This window comes from Pogoniulus pusillus, chromosome 23 (assembly GCF_015220805.1).
Source record: "Pogoniulus pusillus isolate bPogPus1 chromosome 23, bPogPus1.pri, whole genome shotgun sequence".
Lineage (NCBI taxonomy): Eukaryota > Metazoa > Chordata > Aves > Piciformes > Lybiidae > Pogoniulus > Pogoniulus pusillus.
Window position 1 is genome coordinate 7882999 of NC_087286.1, and position 17878 is coordinate 7900876.

The 17878-nt window shown below is 45.3% G+C and overlaps 1 protein-coding gene across 3 annotated transcripts in view; it reads left to right on the forward strand.

Annotated features, from left to right (window-relative positions):
- The first annotated feature begins 8419 nt into the window (after positions 1 to 8419).
- Positions 8420 to 17878, forward strand: part of PRTFDC1 (phosphoribosyl transferase domain containing 1) — a 74010-nt gene continuing 64551 nt past the window's right edge. For all 3 annotated transcript variants that reach the window (XR_010306538.1, XR_010306539.1, XM_064162504.1), the window contains exons 1-3: positions 8420 to 8498; positions 14117 to 14223; positions 16803 to 16986. Coding sequence is in view for 1 of the 3 variants with exons in the window: in XM_064162504.1 (XP_064018574.1) it covers positions 8439 to 8498; positions 14117 to 14223; positions 16803 to 16986 (351 nt within the window). In the remaining 2 variants the exon portion in view is untranslated. The remainder of the gene's footprint in view (positions 8499 to 14116; positions 14224 to 16802; positions 16987 to 17878) is intronic.

The window sequence follows — 17878 nt, forward strand, 5'->3', positions numbered from 1 at the left end:
AGGAAGGAAGGGATCAGATATGGCATCATCACAAACACAGGGAGTTCCTGATTGTATGGCTCCAATAGAGCTGCCTCCAGGAGCATATGGGCTCCATGTGGGCTGGTCTCAAAGCAAGGTGCTTTCCTGGGCTCTGCATGTGCTCCTGGAGACTCAGACTGGGACACTTCCTCAGAATCTTACTGGCAGACACCTAACCTCATTCCCCTCATGAGACAGTAAGGGCAAAAAGCTGTGGAAGAGATTGTACGGGAGAAATTCCTCCCCAAGTTCGCTTTCCTTACTTGCATCTGAGTGCTGTGGGAGGAGGGCAAGTGCTGGCCCTTGGTGTATCTTGTGAGAAATTGACATCACAAACTGCTGCTGCTGTGTTGTGTCTGCCCCAAAGCTAAAATCTAGTCCTTTCCCTGGCATGCCTTTCAGGGAAAACAACATCTCAAACCGTTTCAGCCCTGAGGAAGGCAAACATCTCTCAGATAAGAAGATTTGACATATATGCAGATTGCTGGGAATCTAGATAAATTCTGGGCCTAGTCAACACTTTCATCCTCAGCTTTATGCTGCTTATAATATCAATAATATATTACAGGAGAGACAGGTGGCAAAACCTATTATTAAGGTTGGCTGACATTTGCCATAGTTGAGCGAGCCAGCTGCTGAGCCCTGATCATCCACCCCAGCAACCAGACCAAGCTGAGGAGGACTGGCCACTTCACCCCAGGAGTGCACCTCTGAGGTGGTGATGTGCACTTGGCTGCTGAACGCCTAGCTTCTAGTTTTCCCCTCCCTGTTCTGTCTTGATCTTGCTTCAGCTTCTTGTTGTTATGCAATGTTATGCAAACAAAACATGAGTGAATTCAGAGTTTTCATCCTCCAGGCTAAGCAGTGGTGTTATGGTAGCAATCCAGGGTGAGCTGAGCTTCTTGTTTGTGGTGTCTTCTTTACTGTTTAAAGGATGCTGAAATAAATATGAATTCCACTTCACCAAGTTACAAAAAACATACTTTCCCCACCCTCACCTCCAGACTGTACCTCCAGCAAACAGTTGTAGATGGGCAGCCATAGGCAAATGGTAGACTACATTCATGTCAGTAGCTCTTGTTGCTGCCATGAGGACAAACTTGTGTCCGGTCAGTGCGCTAGCCCACATTGTTAATTCCTTATTCCATACCTGCCTCTACAGCCTGGAGACAATCACACAAACATGCAAACACTGAGACAGCTTCATCTTCAAATCCTTCCTCAAATGTTCTTTGCAGTGGTGCCCACCAAAAAGTCAACAACAGCTGAGCTTCTGGCAAGCTGAGATCAGGGCTTATCTCGCTGAACTGTGCCCATTCTCTTCAACTCCCCAGGCACCATAGCCAACTGTTTCTGGTCTTAGGCTTAGATTGTAAGTTATCTCTCATGTGGATCATCTTTTTCTCTCTTAGCTTGGTGTCTGACACAATGAAATTCTTGTCTGCAAGTGGAGCTCCTACGTGCTTATAATAATAATAATAATAATAAAGAGAATCATCTGGGAATGAATTAAGAGCATGCAATAAAGGGAAGGGATTCAAGTTGTTTACAGAAAGGATCTGTTTTCCAAGAACCTTCATGTCATTTGCTTTAGCAACTGGAAAGTAGGAGTTGAAGGAAGAGAGATGAGATTTAAAGCACTTAAGTTATTCCCTGGAGCAGTATGATTTATTCATGTCTTTGTCATAGAAATGCAATGGCAAATGACTTGTACCTGCCTTTTCCACTAGTAGCCATTTAATACTACATTTCTCATTCTGGGGAGTCCTGACTCCTGCAAACCTCCTGAGCCTATCTGTTTTAAACACAGGATAGGTGTGCCTAAAGTCAGAAGCTATGCTTTGACCCCAGGCAGCCCTAATGTAACAGTTTGAAAGCTGTTCTCTCAAACTGGTCACTCAAAATTAACACAAGTAATGAAATTAATGCTTATTTTTCTCTCACTTAGGAGAGGGCTCCTTCAGGTGGCTCAGTCCTCTAATTCCCAGAGCTGCTGTGAAGATACCTCTAGAACTATTCCCATATTGCTTTGAGGGCCATTTTCAAGCAGAGGGAGCAATGCAATGATTCTCTCTTCAGAGGGAAAATATTCAGTGGTGTTCAACATGTGGCCTCAAGCACTGCACAATGAAGAAAGAGCCAGGATTTGCTGTCTGCTCAGGAGGAATGCTCTGTCTTTTACACAGTAAAATGAGCTCATGATCTAAACCCAGCATTCCAGCACCCTCAGGGAGAGGTCATTCTGTGCAGCCATAGAGCTCAGGGGCTGGCCAAGCCATGAACATTTAGCCACAAGAGAACTTGCTGGACCAGGTTCTGCTTTTCAACACGCTTTTGCTGCTCCACTGTTTGTTCTAGGCAAGCTGTGAAGTATAGAAAATTACATCAAAGTCCACTGAGCTATTCTGGAAAAAACAAAAAACCCCAACAAACCAACCAAAAAAAAAATCATTAAACTGTTCTTCATTTCTTTTTTAAACCACAATTATTTCATTGTGGATTTCCCCAAATTTGCTGTAGTTTATTTTTAAAATAAAAAGAGGAAAAAATAGGGGAAAGAAAAAAAAAATAAATGGCATGAACAACTTCCTTTAGAAAGAAAACAAATCTCACAGTTAAATTCATTACACTGGGTGTGACCCACTATATATTTACAGTTCCCAGCCTAGTTTTCATGGCTGTGTGTGAGGAATTTGTCACAGGATATGATGGGAGCAGCATTTCTTGAAAATAATGCTTGATCATTCTAAACACCAATCCTGCTCCAGAGCTGGTGTGGGGAAATATTTGCATACTACGATGAGGGAAATCAAGTTTATTCTTGCATTAAAGGACAAGTGGAAAACTTTGTTTGCATTGACTTCAGATATGAAGAACTCTGTATTAATAACATGAACCTGAAAAGCAGGAAGAGTATCTTCAGGAGCCAGGAAATTGCAAAGTGAAGCTCTTGCTGCTCTGGTCTGGCACAGTGAGATTAATAACAGACAAAAATGTAGGTTTGTATTAAAGATGTTTATCTCAGGCCAAACAAGTCGAAGCCCAGAGTTATGTCAAGCAGTGACTAACACTGATTTAAAGGTCATAAAAACCCCAGTGGGGCTAGCATCTTGAATGGCAGCTTTTAGCCATCTTACAGATTCACAGACTGCAGCAGGTTGGAAGGGACCTTCAAAGGGCATCTTGTCCAATCCCCCTGCAGGCAGCAGAGACACCTCCAGCTAGATCAGGCTGCCCAGGGCCACATCAAGTCTCGTCTTGCATGTCTGCTGGGATGGATCCTCAACCACTTCCCTGGGCAGAGAATTTTAGCACTCTCATTGTGAAGAACTTCCTCCTAATGTCCAACCTAATTCTCCCCTGCTCCAGTTTCAGACCCTTGCCCCTCATCCTATCACCACAAGCCTAAACAGTCCTTCCTTAGCCTTCCTGTAGCTCTCTTTCAAATGTTGAATTGTGCATAAGGTCTCCCTAAAGCCTTCTCTTCTCCAGACTGAACAGCCCAAACTTCCCTCTCAGCCTATCTTTCTAACAGGTGCTCCAGCCCTCTGATCATCTTTGTGGCTCTCTTCTGGACCCACTCCAGCAGGTCAGTGTCACTTGTGTTGGTGATCCCATAGCTGGGATCAGTACTCTGGGTGAGGTCTCACCAGAGTAGAGCAGCAAAATCAGCTCTCTCAACCTGCTGGCCATGTTTTTCTTGATGCAGCCTAGGATGCCACTGGCCTTCTGGGCTGCCAAGTGCCTATTGCTGGTTCATGTCCAGCTTCTCATCCACCAGTACCCCCAAATCCTTTTCAGCAGGGCTACTCTCAATTTCATCTCTCCCCAGCCTGGACTGATACCAAGGATTGCCCCAGCCGAAGTGCAGGACCTTATACTTTGCCTTATTGAAACTCATGAGATTTTCTTGTTACTGAAGCTGTCTTAGTTAATGTTCACAGCCTAGGCTAGACTCAGTACAGCTTTACTGTAACAGCTAAATGCTCTGAACTTCTTTTGTGGATCCTAGAGGCTAACAGTGCTTTAAAGCTGAACTTCCAGTTTCTCAAGGTGCTAGTTCTGCTGAACTGGAAAGTGTAGAGGAGATAGGGCCCAGCTTGCAGCACCACTCCCACCACCCCCTGTAGCACAGTAGTCACAAAGTCACTGCTGTTCATCGTAGTGCTAGGGAGCCCTGCCTTACTGGGGAATTTTCCCCACAGCCTCCCGAGGTGCCTGAATCTGAAATGGCTTGAAATACTGTTTCATGTTGTCCCAGGTGCCAGTAACACTGCCTGCCAACTAAGTTCTGCACTCGGGGTCTTCAGCAGCCACCCTATGGACTGGATAACTGCCTCGGGCAGTGCACAAGGACTAAAAATTCTAGAATATATTAAAACTGGATATGAAAGCAATTTCAAATTGCTTTCTGCATGCCCTAAAGCACTGTGCATTCTTTTGGGCTTAATATTCCCTTCAGTGATCATTTGACCCCAAAATGTCTTTCTCTGCAAGAACCTGGGGGGCTGTTTACCTTGTAACCACTAAGAAATGCAGGTTTATGCTTGATAAAGGTTGTTTATAGCTCTGCTACTCACAAAACAGCTGCAGCAACAGGCAGAACCAGAATCAGAGTTCTTACTTCATCCCCTAATTGGCAAGCTTCTACCTAGGTAAGCCATACCTCTTGAGATATCCTGGATTTTCATGCTCTTCTTGTTTATTTTTGGTGCTTATGTGTTAAACTGAGTTGCTAAATGCTTGTTAGAAGTTCTTGGGAGAATACAAAACAGAGTGGCAAAAGCTAACAGGTTAAGTCCATAGTAGTGTTTGTCTTGGACTACATTCTTATATCTCTACTATACTGTATCCCTGCCCCCAACCTTCTGTTTTCAATAATTCTTTACATTAGAGTTGTGGAAGAGTGGATGCTACACGTCCTGCTTCCACCAGTGACAGGGCAAGAGAAGAAAAGATGCATAAGTGAAATGAGAATGTTTGTTGTGCGAAGGCCTTAGACATAAACACATTCACAAGGGATTTGGATGTAAGTCTGAACTTTGCTTTGTTTCTCCACGTGTTGCCTCTTCCATCTGTTCCTTTATGTCTTTTGGCTATGTGTACAGACCTACCCAGACCTACTTGTAAGTATGATTTAGCCTATTTTCTTTGTTCTTTCCCCCTTTGATCGTCTCCCATGGTTGTATATCTAAAACTGTTCATTCTTTTCCTCCTCTTTTTGGTTCATAAACAAACAGCTAAACAAAGATAATAGAAATGGTCTTCAAAATGCTTGCAGTCTTTTTTTCTCAGATATTATGTTTTAAATAGTCATATTTTGGCCCTAATTAAACAAGATTGTAAAAATTTACTGTACATTTATCCCTTCTACACCAGTTCATACTGCACAAACCCAATGTAAACAGTCAGTGAGTACAGCAAAATCCCTAGCAGCTTCCTTTCCATCACGCACAAAGAGCCTCATTAATCCTGTGGGTTTACAGAACCAGGAATTTTTCTTGTCTGCCACAAAACTAAACCAAATGGATTATATTTTTCTCCAATGAAGAAAAATGTTACAGGGAGAAGAGCAACTTCGTAGATTGGACCAGTGGCTGCTGGTAGCAGCACTACCATTCAAATTGTACTCCAGCTAAACTGATCCAGTGTTTCACTTCCATACCTTTATTTACTCTTGTCAGCAAGACACAACACTACCTTACACTTCTGAAGTGAGCATAGTAACATTCTTGGAAGAGAAGAACACCACAAAGAAGACTTGACAAAAGGCAGTCATCCAACCTTGATGGGAAGAACAAACATTTCCTGCTTAGGGTTTTCAGCACAAAGCCAGGGGAATTTATTTTTTAATATCTTGTTCATGTTAATCTTTTCCAAATAGTTAAGCACTGTGGTGCAGCTAGACCAATCTCTTTTATTGCAGTGGGTCTAATAAAGAATGGCTAAAAACCCAGAGAACTCTGTAACTAGCTCAAAAGAAACCAGGACTTAGCCAGCAATGGTAAAATCAATCTGAGTTTCTAGCTGTAATCCAAATAGCTTCACAGTTATAGGACCCAGTTCTGTGATGTTTATGCAACAGCAGATTTCATGTGGTGGCAACTGAATTAGATTGTGTTAGCTTTAGGGCAGCTGAGGGCTTTAGAAGTTCTTGCCCACCTCCAAGCAAGAAGAATCTTCAGATCTTGGAAAGCGATTGTGGGTACAAATCAGCAGCATTAAGCCCCAAAGTTTAGATGAGAGCAGACTTCCTTTCTCAGTAGTTGTATGAAATATTGCCCATGAAATGCAAAACCTCACCTCTATTTTATAATAATCTTTTGATTGACTTTATGTAGCTTTGTGCAGGTTTGCTTATCAAATTCACTGCTTTTTAGTAAGTTTATTTTAAAGCACAGTGAACAGAAACTATTTTGTTTTCAGTATATCTCAGTCTTGACATACAGGCATCACTTCTGAGGCAGGCATCTTCTGGGAGCAGCCTGTGTCACTCTGCAAACCTGCTCTTCTGTCCTTTCAGACATGTGAATTGTAGCATTGGCTCTTCTAAGAGAAGTTCCTTAATCCACCAGAAAGCAAACAGGTCTGGCTACGTATGAGAAACAAAGCATTTATCACAAGGTAATTTTCAATTGCTTTAGACTTGGCCACACTTTAATTGGTGATTCAGTCATATAAGCCTTCTTACCACCAGCATCCCAAGCTATAATTGTTCTATCAGTTCTCATGTCAGTGCAGTAACAGGATGCACCTAAAAACCAGCCCAGATTGAACACCACACTCCTGCTGCTGACACACCCATAGTGTTCTCTGTATCCATCTGTTATGGCTTGTGACCTACAAGTCTCAATGACTACATTCTAGAAGAGTAATGTCGCAAACAGAAACATCTTCCTACTTGGTCAAGAAGAGCCCCCCAGCTATCATTCAGCATATTTAATTATTAATTATATTAATAATTTCTAATACAGGAATGGCAGCATTCTAACAGATTCTAACAGATGAGTAACAGAAATCACAGCTTTCAAGAACGTGAAAAGCTAAGTTGGACCCACAGTGGACTGAGAGGCTGTCAGCCAAAAGATAGGTCACAAAAAGGATAGAGTTAGCCTAAATTTGAATTTCTTAAAATAGGAATGTAAACGAGGGCAGTGATGAAAGAAACAATTGCCTTCTCATCTGTGAGGCTATGGAGGCAAAATATGCCTGGAGGAGGCTCAGGGGTGATCTTATTACTGTCTACAACTACCTGAAGGGGCATTGTAGCCAGGTGGGGGGTGGCCTCTTCTCCCAGGCAACCAGCAATAGAACAAGGGGACACAGTCTCAAGTTGTGCCAGGGTAGGTATAGGCTGGATATTAGGAAGAAGTTCTTCACAGAGAGAGTGATTGGCATTGGAATGGGCTGCCCAGGCAGGTGGTGGAGGCACCGTCCCTGGGGGTCTTCAAGAAAAGCCTGGCTGAGGCACTTAGTGCCATGGTCTAGTTGGTTGGTTAGGGCTGGGTGCTAGGTTGGACTAGATGATCTTGGAGGTCTCTTCCAACCTGGTTGATTCTATGATTCTATGACAGAATTGGAAGGGCAGACAGAAGACTGTGCAGCTCCTGTTTTCCCTCCACTCGGACAGACAGCATGAGCAGCACAGCAGTGGGCTGAAAAAGCTGGGAAGACATAGCTGGTTCCGGCGTGTACAGTGGTGAGGATGAAGGACCACCAGTTTGGAAGTCCCCGTGGGTGGAAAGCAATGAATGAACTCTTGGAAGTTTGCTTTCTGGCATCATTTCTCCCTAGAGTATAAGCAATAAACTGGTTAAAATGCCAGTTTAAACCGCACCTTTAAGTCATATCCACTAACTTACTCAGCACAGGCCTCTCCCCCGGCTCTGTCGCGACCCCTCCAGCGGCCTGCCCGTGTCTCTGCGCCGGCTCTCGCAGCCGCGCCTGTGTCCGCAGCCGCCTCCACCCCGCACCCCACTGCGCGGGCAGGGCCAGCCCGCCCGCAGCCCGCGCTGTGCCCTGCCTTCCCAGCACCTGCCCCGGGGCTCCCCGCACACCTTAACCGTGCACTGCCTACTTCCCTTCCGCCTTAGGGACCCTCAGCGGGCAAGCCTGTCCTGTGACCTCGTAAAGAAAGCCAAGGAGCGCCTGTCCGTGAGCCCCGGCCTCGGGTACTGCTTCCCAGGGACTGCCCTCAAACACAGGGGTGCGGCCCAAGCCCTGGGCCTGCCCCCTCGGGGAGACACAGGCCGGCGAGCTCCATCCTCCTCACCGGCTCCCGCAGCCGAGGCGCGCAGGGGCGCAGCGCTGGGCACAGCCCGGCCCCCGGCGCGGCTCCTGCCCCCGGCGCGGCTCCTGCCCGCCGCCGGGCGCCTGGCCCCGCCCCGCCGCAGCCCCTCGGGCGGGCTCGCAGGAAGATGGCCGGGCGAGGCGGCGGCGGCGGCGCGGCGCGGAGCGGCGGAGGCCGCGGCGTTGTGGTAAATGCAAAGCGTCGCCCGGCCCGCTCTGGCCCCTCTCCCCCCGCGGTGCGCGGTACCCCCGCGGGCCCTGCCGCTTTCGCTGCCCCACCGCTCTGTGCTAGAGACCCCCTCGATCGCGCAGCCTTGCCCTGCCGGGCATCGCCGCTGCGCCGCTCGCTGCTCTCCGCCAGCCCCCTCGTCAGGCTGCCTCGGCCGGCACTTGGACAGCGTAACCTCGCTCTGACCCGGCTCGCGTTGCCTCACGACGCAGCCCTCCGAGGGCTGCCGGAGCGGACGGTGCCTGGCCCGCCCTGGGGGCTGCCGCGGCAAGATAGGCGTCGGGCTTCCCGAGCTGGGGCGGGCAGGCCGGCGGCCCCCCGGGCTTCAGCGGGCTCTCGGCTTCCACAGTGAAAACACGGCCCTGAGCCGTCCCGCTGCGGCTGTGGCCGTGCCCCAGCTTGCTCGAGCAACTGAGACCGGGATCCCCAGGGCTCCCGGCGCCCTGGCGGGGAAGCTCAGAGGCTTCTGAGGATGCGGGAGGGCTGTTGGGCTGCCCCGGGTCCTTCTGCGGTGGGGAACAACTCGGCCTTTGACAGTGTGCCTTGAGTACCTGCGGGACCGAGTAAGTCATGTAATAAAGAGCCAATATGCCCCTTGTTCTGAGGGACGAACCAGGTTCTCCGGTGAAGCTAAGCAGTGCCACTGCCGTGGCATACATTGGGTATGTTCATTTTATTGTGGAGTTGGGGTTTTCACCGAGCTGCAGAGCAAGTGGCCAGCTGATAGCCCAGAGCTGGGGGCTTGGTGCAGGCAGTGATTATACCTTGGCCGTGCCAGTGTCCCTCCGTCCCCCTTCCAAGCTCTGTTGTGGTTGAGCTCTGTCTGAAACCACTGTGCATCAGCCACCTCTTCTGGCTTCAAGCTGCATGAGGGTTTTGAGTTGGAGCTTCTTCCATGGGAGGATTCTCAGCCACTGCAACTGGCTGCCCAGAGAGGTGGTTGCATCCCCATCCCTGGAGGTGGTGAAGAGGCAGAGATGTGGTGCTGAGTGACATGGTTTAGCCTCAGCCGTGGCAGAGTTAGAGAATGGTTGGACTCCATAATCTGAAAGGTCTTTCCCAACCAAGCCGATTCCATGGTTCTATGCCATTTCTAAGGTGGGTGACTGTATTTAGCACCAAAGCAGCACCAGGCTATTGCAGAGGAGATGAATGCTCATAACCATGTTTTACTGTACAAATTCAGTTTCTTCCACTTGCTGCACACAAATGTCTGCATGCACTCCCCAGCCTCCCTGAACCCAACCAAAGGCACTCAGTGCCATGGTCTGGTTGACTGGATAGGGCTGGGTGCTAGGTTGGACTGGATGATCTTGGAGGTCTCTTCCAACCTGGTTGGTTCCATGATTCTATGATTCAAAAGTAAGGCCACCGTGGTAGGATTTCAGTGTACAAAAGCTGCACTTTGTTTGATGCTCACTTCCATATTTTATAGCAAAGCAGAATCCAGGTTGTTGCCTTGAAGTACTGTGCTCAAACCTCACTGTATCCTCTTTGCCAGACAACAAAACTGCCAGTGTTCTTCCAAAGGGGTTGGAATCAGTCTCCAGCTTCTCCCTTGAGTCCTCAGGGGAATGCTTTTGGGTATTGCCATGTATCTCTATTCCTTTGTGTATACATTCACATCATCTTTCTAAGGACACACTGAAGAGCTGCTGGTGAGCTACATGAACATGCCACACCTGAACCTTATAAGTAGTCTTTTCAATCACTATATGTCTTTTTTCCCACACACTTCTGTACCAATATATTTTGTGTGTGTATATATACATATATATTTACCCACTTGAATACCTCTTTTATTGAAGCAATCACAACTATTTCATTCCATTTTTTTCAAGGGCTAAAGACCGAATTAGATAGAAGTTGAGGGAGTGCAGAGGAGGGCAAGGAAGCTGGTGGGGGCCTGGAGAGTAAATCTTGTGCAGAGTGACTGAGGGAGCTGGGGATGGTTAGTTTGAAACATCTGAGGGGAGACCTCTTGGCTCTCTGCAGCTCCCTGAAAGGAGTTGTGGAGAGGCTGCTGCTGGTCTCTTCTCACAGGTAATTAGTGATAGAACAAGAGGGAATAGCCTCAAGCTGCCACTGGCTGGGTTTAGACTGGACATTAGGAAACATTTTTTCCCAGCAAGAGTGGTCAGGCATTGGAATGTGCTGCCCAGGGTGGTGGTGGAGTCACCAACCCTGGGTGTGTTTAAAGGTTGTTTGGATGTGGTGCTTGGGGATATGGTTTCAGGATGACCCTTGTAGAGTAGGGATATTGGCTGGACTTGATGACCCTGAGGGTGTTTTCCAACCTGATTGTTTCTGTGATTCTGTGATGTGGATATTTTTTTGATGTGGAATACTTATTAAAAAGATGCAGTTACTTCAAAACTGTCTTAGGGCAGAACACTATGAATAGCATCAGGGTAAACTGGAATTTCCAAGCCTTTATTTTTTTGGGAAATGCCTGTTCAGAAGAAAGAAGAATGTAAGACAGGCTTTATTGTATTAGAATGATGAGTAGTGATAGTAAGTAATTGAAAGTACTCATGAATTTAATACTGTTTTTGTCCAATGCCAGTGAGCAAATGAGAACTTTTCTGTTCTTGCAAAGCACTGCAGTTTATGGTCTTATAATTGAGAGACGCAGAAGGATAGATAAGAGAATCAACATCTCATCCTGATCCTTTTTCATGGAGGGCTTATTGTAACCCAAGTAAAAGCCACTGGTCCATTCTGAAGCAGCTTCCATCTGTTCAGTTTGATCTTTTGCATCACACCAGAAAGATGCAACGTGAGGAGAATGCCTAAGCAAGCAGTACTGAGAAAGCTTCCTAGTGGGTGGTTGCAGTGCAATTTAAAGCAGCCTCTGAAACGGTTTCATTCTGTGTTACTTTTGAAGGAAGCAGTGCCAGACAGTTCACTGCTACAGAATGTTTTCAAAGTGTCAGCCAGCCCTATGCTCTGAAAAGGAAGATGAGAAAATGAGCTTCCCAGGCCTTCTGCAGCAATGATTTTGGAGCAAGATTTGCTTCTAATTAAAAACCTTGCCAAGGAGGTTATGTATAATCTGTTTCTATGGAAATGAAGGCCATCACTCAGTAACTTTTGTTTCTTTTGTGTAGTTTCAAGGCTTGGGTGAGGGGGAAAAGCTTTCACTGAGACCAGGAATCTCCAAATCATGCTTTTTATGGGCAGATGTTCAGTAGTAGCTACCAGCAAATAACTTTTTTTTTTCCTGCTACAGCAACTGTTGGGCAGAGTTAAGAAAGCAGGACAGCTGAGGTGTCTGTAGCTGTCAGTGGATATGCAACAAACCCCGAACCAACCCAAAATCCACAGTGCAGAAGACTGACTGCTTCAGTACAGCATAAGGCAGGACATAAGGCAGAAGTTAAAGTCAGTAAGGAGGAACACCTCAATACCAAACACGTTGTGTGAGCCTGGGTATTTTGGTGATGTGGTTTATTGTTCTACTACATGAAGTTGTAAGCAGAGGTTGGCTTTTCTGATCATCCTTTGAAGGCAGAAATGCCATTAAGATGTGCACTTTGCAAATGCAAGTTTCTCACCTTCTACTGAAGGTTCAGATGGCCAAGCTGTAGAAAGAATTATAGAATCACAGAACTGTTTGGGTTGGAAAAGACCTCTGAGTTCATCAAATCCAGCCATCAACCTAACACCACCATGGCCATTAAACCATGCCCTGAAGTGCTGAGTCCAAATGTTTCTTGAACGCCTCCAAAGGTGGTGACTCCACCACCTCCCTGCACGGCCTGTTCCAGTGCCTGACCACACTTGCAGCAGACAAATTGTTTCTAATATCCACTCTAAACCTCTCCTGGTGCAGCTACAGGCCATTTTTTCTTGTCCTGTCACTTGTTACTAGGGAGAAGAGACCAATCTCCACATCACTCCAACCTCCTTTCAGGGAGTTGTAGAAAGTAATGAAGTCTCCCCTCAGCCTCTCCTCCAGACTAAAGGCAGACAATATGGGACTTGAATGTGATTCTAAAGAAAACCTTTTAGGTTTCAGTTTTTGTCCTGGACCAAAGTTGAAGTAAAGCTTTGCAGTGATTCTAAGATACTTGAGAGCCTACTCATCTTGTCTTTCATAAGGGATTGTAAGAACAATTGGCTTGGACTTTGCTGAGTCCTTGTGCTGATGACTTTGCAACTTCACAGCTTCCTGAAGCCTTTGCTTGCTGGCTGATTTTTGCCCTACTTAATCCTCACTGCCATTGTATGCCACAGGCTCTCTTAGTTGTGGTAATCCAGTGTTTAGGAAACTGATGTATGTGAAATCTGTAAAGTATTAAGGCTTTTTTTTTCTTCAAAAGTATGGATTGCCAGACTGGCTGATGGTGAGGTGAGAAGTGAATCTTTTATACTGACTTATCTTTGGTGACCTATCTAGAGTAAGAACCTCGCCTTCAGCAAAAGGTGCAGTCTTCCACTAATTTGTATAGAGATCACCCATGAGCCACACCATTTATTCTCTCTATATGCTCTTTCATCTGTATTTATTGATGTGTGGCTTTAAAGTGCCTGTAAACCAGAAATGTACCATTTTAATGTCTGCTTTTAGGATTTTTAATCCCATTATCTTAATCTCCAATTGGAGAATCCCTTCTTACTGGTAATCTTGCATTTGTCTTTTGAGTTTGAAAGTAGTAGCTAGTTTACAAGTAAGTATTTCCTCTTCCTAATTGTTTGGAGTTTCAGGTGAAATTTCTCACCTTCTGTGGGGAAAAAAATGTTGCATCTGATTTCTGAGATATACAGAGAAGCGAAATAGCATCATAGAATCATAAAAGGGTAGGACCTCTGGAGATCATTGAGTCCATCCTCCCTGCCAAAGCAGCATCACCTAGTGCAGGTCTCACAGGAACAAATCCAGACAGGTCTGAAAAGCCTGCAGAGGAGACTCCACAACCTCTCTGGGCAGGCTGCTCCAGGGCTGCATCACCCTGACAGTAAAGAGGTGGAACTTGCTGTGTTCCAGTTTGTGTCTGTTGCCTATTGCCCTGTCACTGGGCACCACTGAAAGTGCCTTCCCCTGCTTGACACCCATCAGATATTTGTAAACATTAATAAGATCTCTTCTCAGTCTTCTCTTTTCCAGACTTTAACAGCTCCAGGTCTCTCAGCTTTTCCTCACAAGACAGATGATCCAGTCCCTTTATTATCCTTGTAGCCTCCACTGGATTCTCTCCAGTAGATCCCTTTCCCTTTTGAACTGAGGAGCCCAAAACTGGATGCAGTACTCCAGATGTGGTCTCACCGGGGCAGAGCAGAGGAAGGGAGAACTTCCCTTGACATGCTCACCATACTCAGTGCACCCCAGGATACCTTCTTGGCCACAAAGCCACATTACTGTCCCATGGATACCTTCTTGTCCACCAGGACTGCAAGGAGTTGCTTTCCAGCAGGTGAAATAATTACTAGGAAAAATGAAACAGTAGATTAGACCTGAAGGAGGATGTCATGAGATTAATTCAGCCAACAGAGTGTATTACAGCACTGATTTCCTATCAGTTACAAGTTGTCAAATGCCATGAAGTGTTCTTAACAGTGCTGTTTGATATGCAGATTTCAGACAACTGGCCTGGATACAGTCTGGATTTGTTCACTTATCCACAGCATTACTATGGGGATCTGGAATACGTGCTTATACCTCATGGCATCATTGTTGACAGGTATGTGCAGCTTGAGTGTGGCTAAATCCATTCTTGGGTCAGTGTGATTCCTTTTCATCCACAGGCAGTGTGGATGTAACATTTTGTCCTAAAGTGGTACTTTAGCAATGGTGTAAAAATGCTTTTATTTTCTTAATTTGGGGAGGAAATAAATGTTTGAAGGTTAGGAGATACCAGGCTTGCAGTTGCCTTTGCAACTGATTGATCTGATTTCTTTCACCTAAATGCTGATTTGGGCATCGATAAAGTTTCCACCAAAAAAAAAGGGAGCGGGATCAGGTAGTGAAATTGGCATTGGAATATAAATTTCAGGGGAGCTGAAGTGAAGGTGAAAGGGCAAGTACAAAGCTTTGGATACAGTAATACTTGGATGTTCCACTTGCTTTCTACCCATCCTGTGTTTTCCTGTGTTTTTGCTATAAAAAGGAATAAAACCCCTACGTTCAGTAATGTCCAGCTTTGGCAGCTCTCTGATACAAATATCAGTCCCAGTTAACCTCCTAGTTCCCAACTGCTCTATTGACTTCTGCCACTCATCACAAACAAAAAGTGTGTCTGAGACTTTTGGCCCAGATGCTAGGTTTGTTGGGAAAGCTTGATCATTTCTTACCTTGTGCCCTTGCTGCTGCCATTTGATGGTGCTTTGGTAGCATTTGTGGCAGGCCAGCTTAGTGGTCACAGAATCATAGAATGGTTTGGGTTGAAAGAGACCTTCAGAGTCATCTAGTGCAACACCCTGCAGTCTGCAGGAACATCCTCCACTAGATCAGGTTGCTCAAAGCTTTGTCAAGCCTCACCTTCAATATCTACAAGAATCAGACATCAACTACATCCCTGGGCAACCTGTTCCAGTGTTCCACCACCCTCATGGTGCAGAACTTGTTCCTAGCATCTAATCTAAATTCCTCTTCACTAGTTTCAAACCATTGCCCCATGACCTGTCATGCTGAGTTCCTTCTCTGACATGCTCCTAAAACCCTTATCAAAATGTTACTAAATGGAATTGGTAATTTTCAACAGTGTATTAACTGGGAATATCTGAGTGGAATTTCATAGGATACATTCAGTCTGCAGCTTTCTACCTATCACTTTTAAACAGCCACTTGCAAGTACTAAAGTTATTGGAACTCCTTGAAAGATGATTGCAAGCATCCATCCTAAGGAGGATTTATGGCTTCTGTATTCATTTATTGGTTACAGTCAACTGACTCTTAATTCTTCTTTTAAAATAAATAAGTTACATTTCAGTTCTCACAGAGCTCAATATAAATTTGTTTAGAGTAAGCATCAAACTCCTGTCTTGGTTCTGTACTTCAGCAGAATGAACTCCACTGTTTTTTTCTTACTCCAGCAGAAAAATACTATCTCTCTTCTACTGGACAAGGATTGAGGGCTGGATGTTAGGAACAAGTTCTTTACCATGAGGGTAGTAGAACACTGGGACAGGTTGCCCAGGGAGGTTGTTGAGGTCCCATCCCTGGAAATACTCAATGTGAGACTTGACAGGGCTCTGGGCAACCTGATCTAGTTGAGGATGCCCCTGATGACTGCAGAGAGAGTTGAACTGGATGACCTTTGGAGGTAACTTCAAAACCAGACCATTCTATAGTTCTCTGATTCTATAACTGAATGCATTGTAATCATGCAAAATAGTCATGTAGGAAGAAGGCTCAGCACTGAGAGAATTCTCCTGTCAGTTGGTAGCATTGAAATATGGGTTAAAAACTCAGCATGGTTTTTGACTTAGGAATTGAAATTAGTCCGTGTTTGTCTAAGCTGGAGCACATAACTCTTCAAAAATACAGAATGGTCTTCAGAATGTTGGGAAATTTCAGCTCCTCAAATAGTCTGAGTCAGAATATATATAAGAATAGTTCAAATCATCAGAGGAGTCCTTCTTCTTAAGGAGATGTTTTCCCCATTATTCTCAGACTTCTTCTGCTCTGACAAAGGGGTTGGACTAGATGATCTCCAGAGGTCCCTTTGCACCCTAACTGATCTGTGTGATTTGGTAAAAGACCATCCCAGTCTTCAGTAAAGTATGTCAGTCAAACCATAGTGCTTCTTTGCAGCCACATGGAAAGCAGGCCATGGAACCACAGAATCCCAGAGGTGTTCTGTTTGGAAAAGACCTCTGAGATCCTTGAGTCCAACCATCAACCCAACACCACCATGCTCACTACTAAACCATGTCCCAAAGTGCCATGTCTGCAAGGTTCTTGAACACATCTGGGGTTGGTGACTCCACCACCTTCCTGAGTGGTGTGTTCCAAGGCCTGACCACTCTTGCAGGAAGGAAATTGTTCCTAATCTCCAACCTGGCACAATTTCAGGCCACTTCCTCTCATTCTATGACTTGAGAGAAGAGATTGACCCCCACCTGGCTCCAACCTCCTATCAGGGAGTTGTAGAGAGCCACTGCTGAGGTCTCTCCTCAGCCTCATTTTCTCCAGACTAACCAACTCCAGTCCCCTCAGCTGCTCCTCACCAGCCCTGTTCTTCAAACCAGCTTTGTTGCCCTTCTCTGGACTCTCCTTTTTGGAGTTATTTTATCCTTTACTGTTTTGTTTTCTCCCCAGGACAGAACGATTGGCCAAAGATATTGTGCAAGATATTGGAGACAATGATATTGTGGTTCTCTGTGTCCTCAAAGGTGGCTACAAGTTCTGTGCTGACCTCGTGGAGCACATTAAAAATCTCAGCAGGAATTCAGAAAGATTCATCTCCATGAAAGTCGAGTTTGTTAGACTGAAAAGTTACCACGTAAGTCAGCAACTTAGTATTGTGGATTCCAGTGGTATGTTCCTAATAAATCATGGGGTTTTATAAATAGATTTTCTCCCTCTTCCAGATTATAAGAAAACACAGTGTGAAGAATATTTTTGTTTGAAAAACCTGTGAGGTTTTCCTTCATAATATTTGCTCATGTCCCTTTATACTTTATGGACAGTGTGAATGAGGACAGGAAGCATCCTCAAGCCACTGGTTTGTTTTTTCTTTTCACTTTAGTGTGTCTTCAGTTTTGGACAGAAAATGATTCAAGTGTTCATCATGTAAATGCCAGAATGTTCTCAAAATCCTCAACAGTTCTGTCAAGTTCATTTCGTGTTACTTCATTTTCCACCTTCACATAGTTTGGCATAAGTGCAAGATGATAAATCTATGTCTTACAGTAAACGTTAAATGCTAAGCAAATGAAATGCTTTCTACTTCACAGTATGCAGTTAATACAGTGGTAATGTACACCACAAGTTAATGAGAGTGGTTAAAGAGATCGTGAGACAAACCACTGAACCAAACCCAGTGTTGATCAGTACTTCCAGTTAGCTGCAGAGGAAACGGTGCCATAATTCGATGCAGTGAGGCAATGCCTGAGAGCCAAGTGCCCTTCTTTAGAATGCATGACTACAGTTTCTGTATCCATAAGCTCTACATTCCTATTCCACCTCGTAGAAATTCTCCCTTAGAAAGGCAGAATTTCTGGAAGCAAGTTGTCCTAGAAATGTTTGAGGAAGTGCACTAAATAAATGCAGTGATAATGCAGTTTCTTTCTCAGCACGAATGCAGTTTGCTGAGTCCAGGATTTCCCATAGCAGCTCCATGTCCTTTCCACACACAGGAGTTGGTTTGCTGGCATTTTGCTCTGACCTCAGTG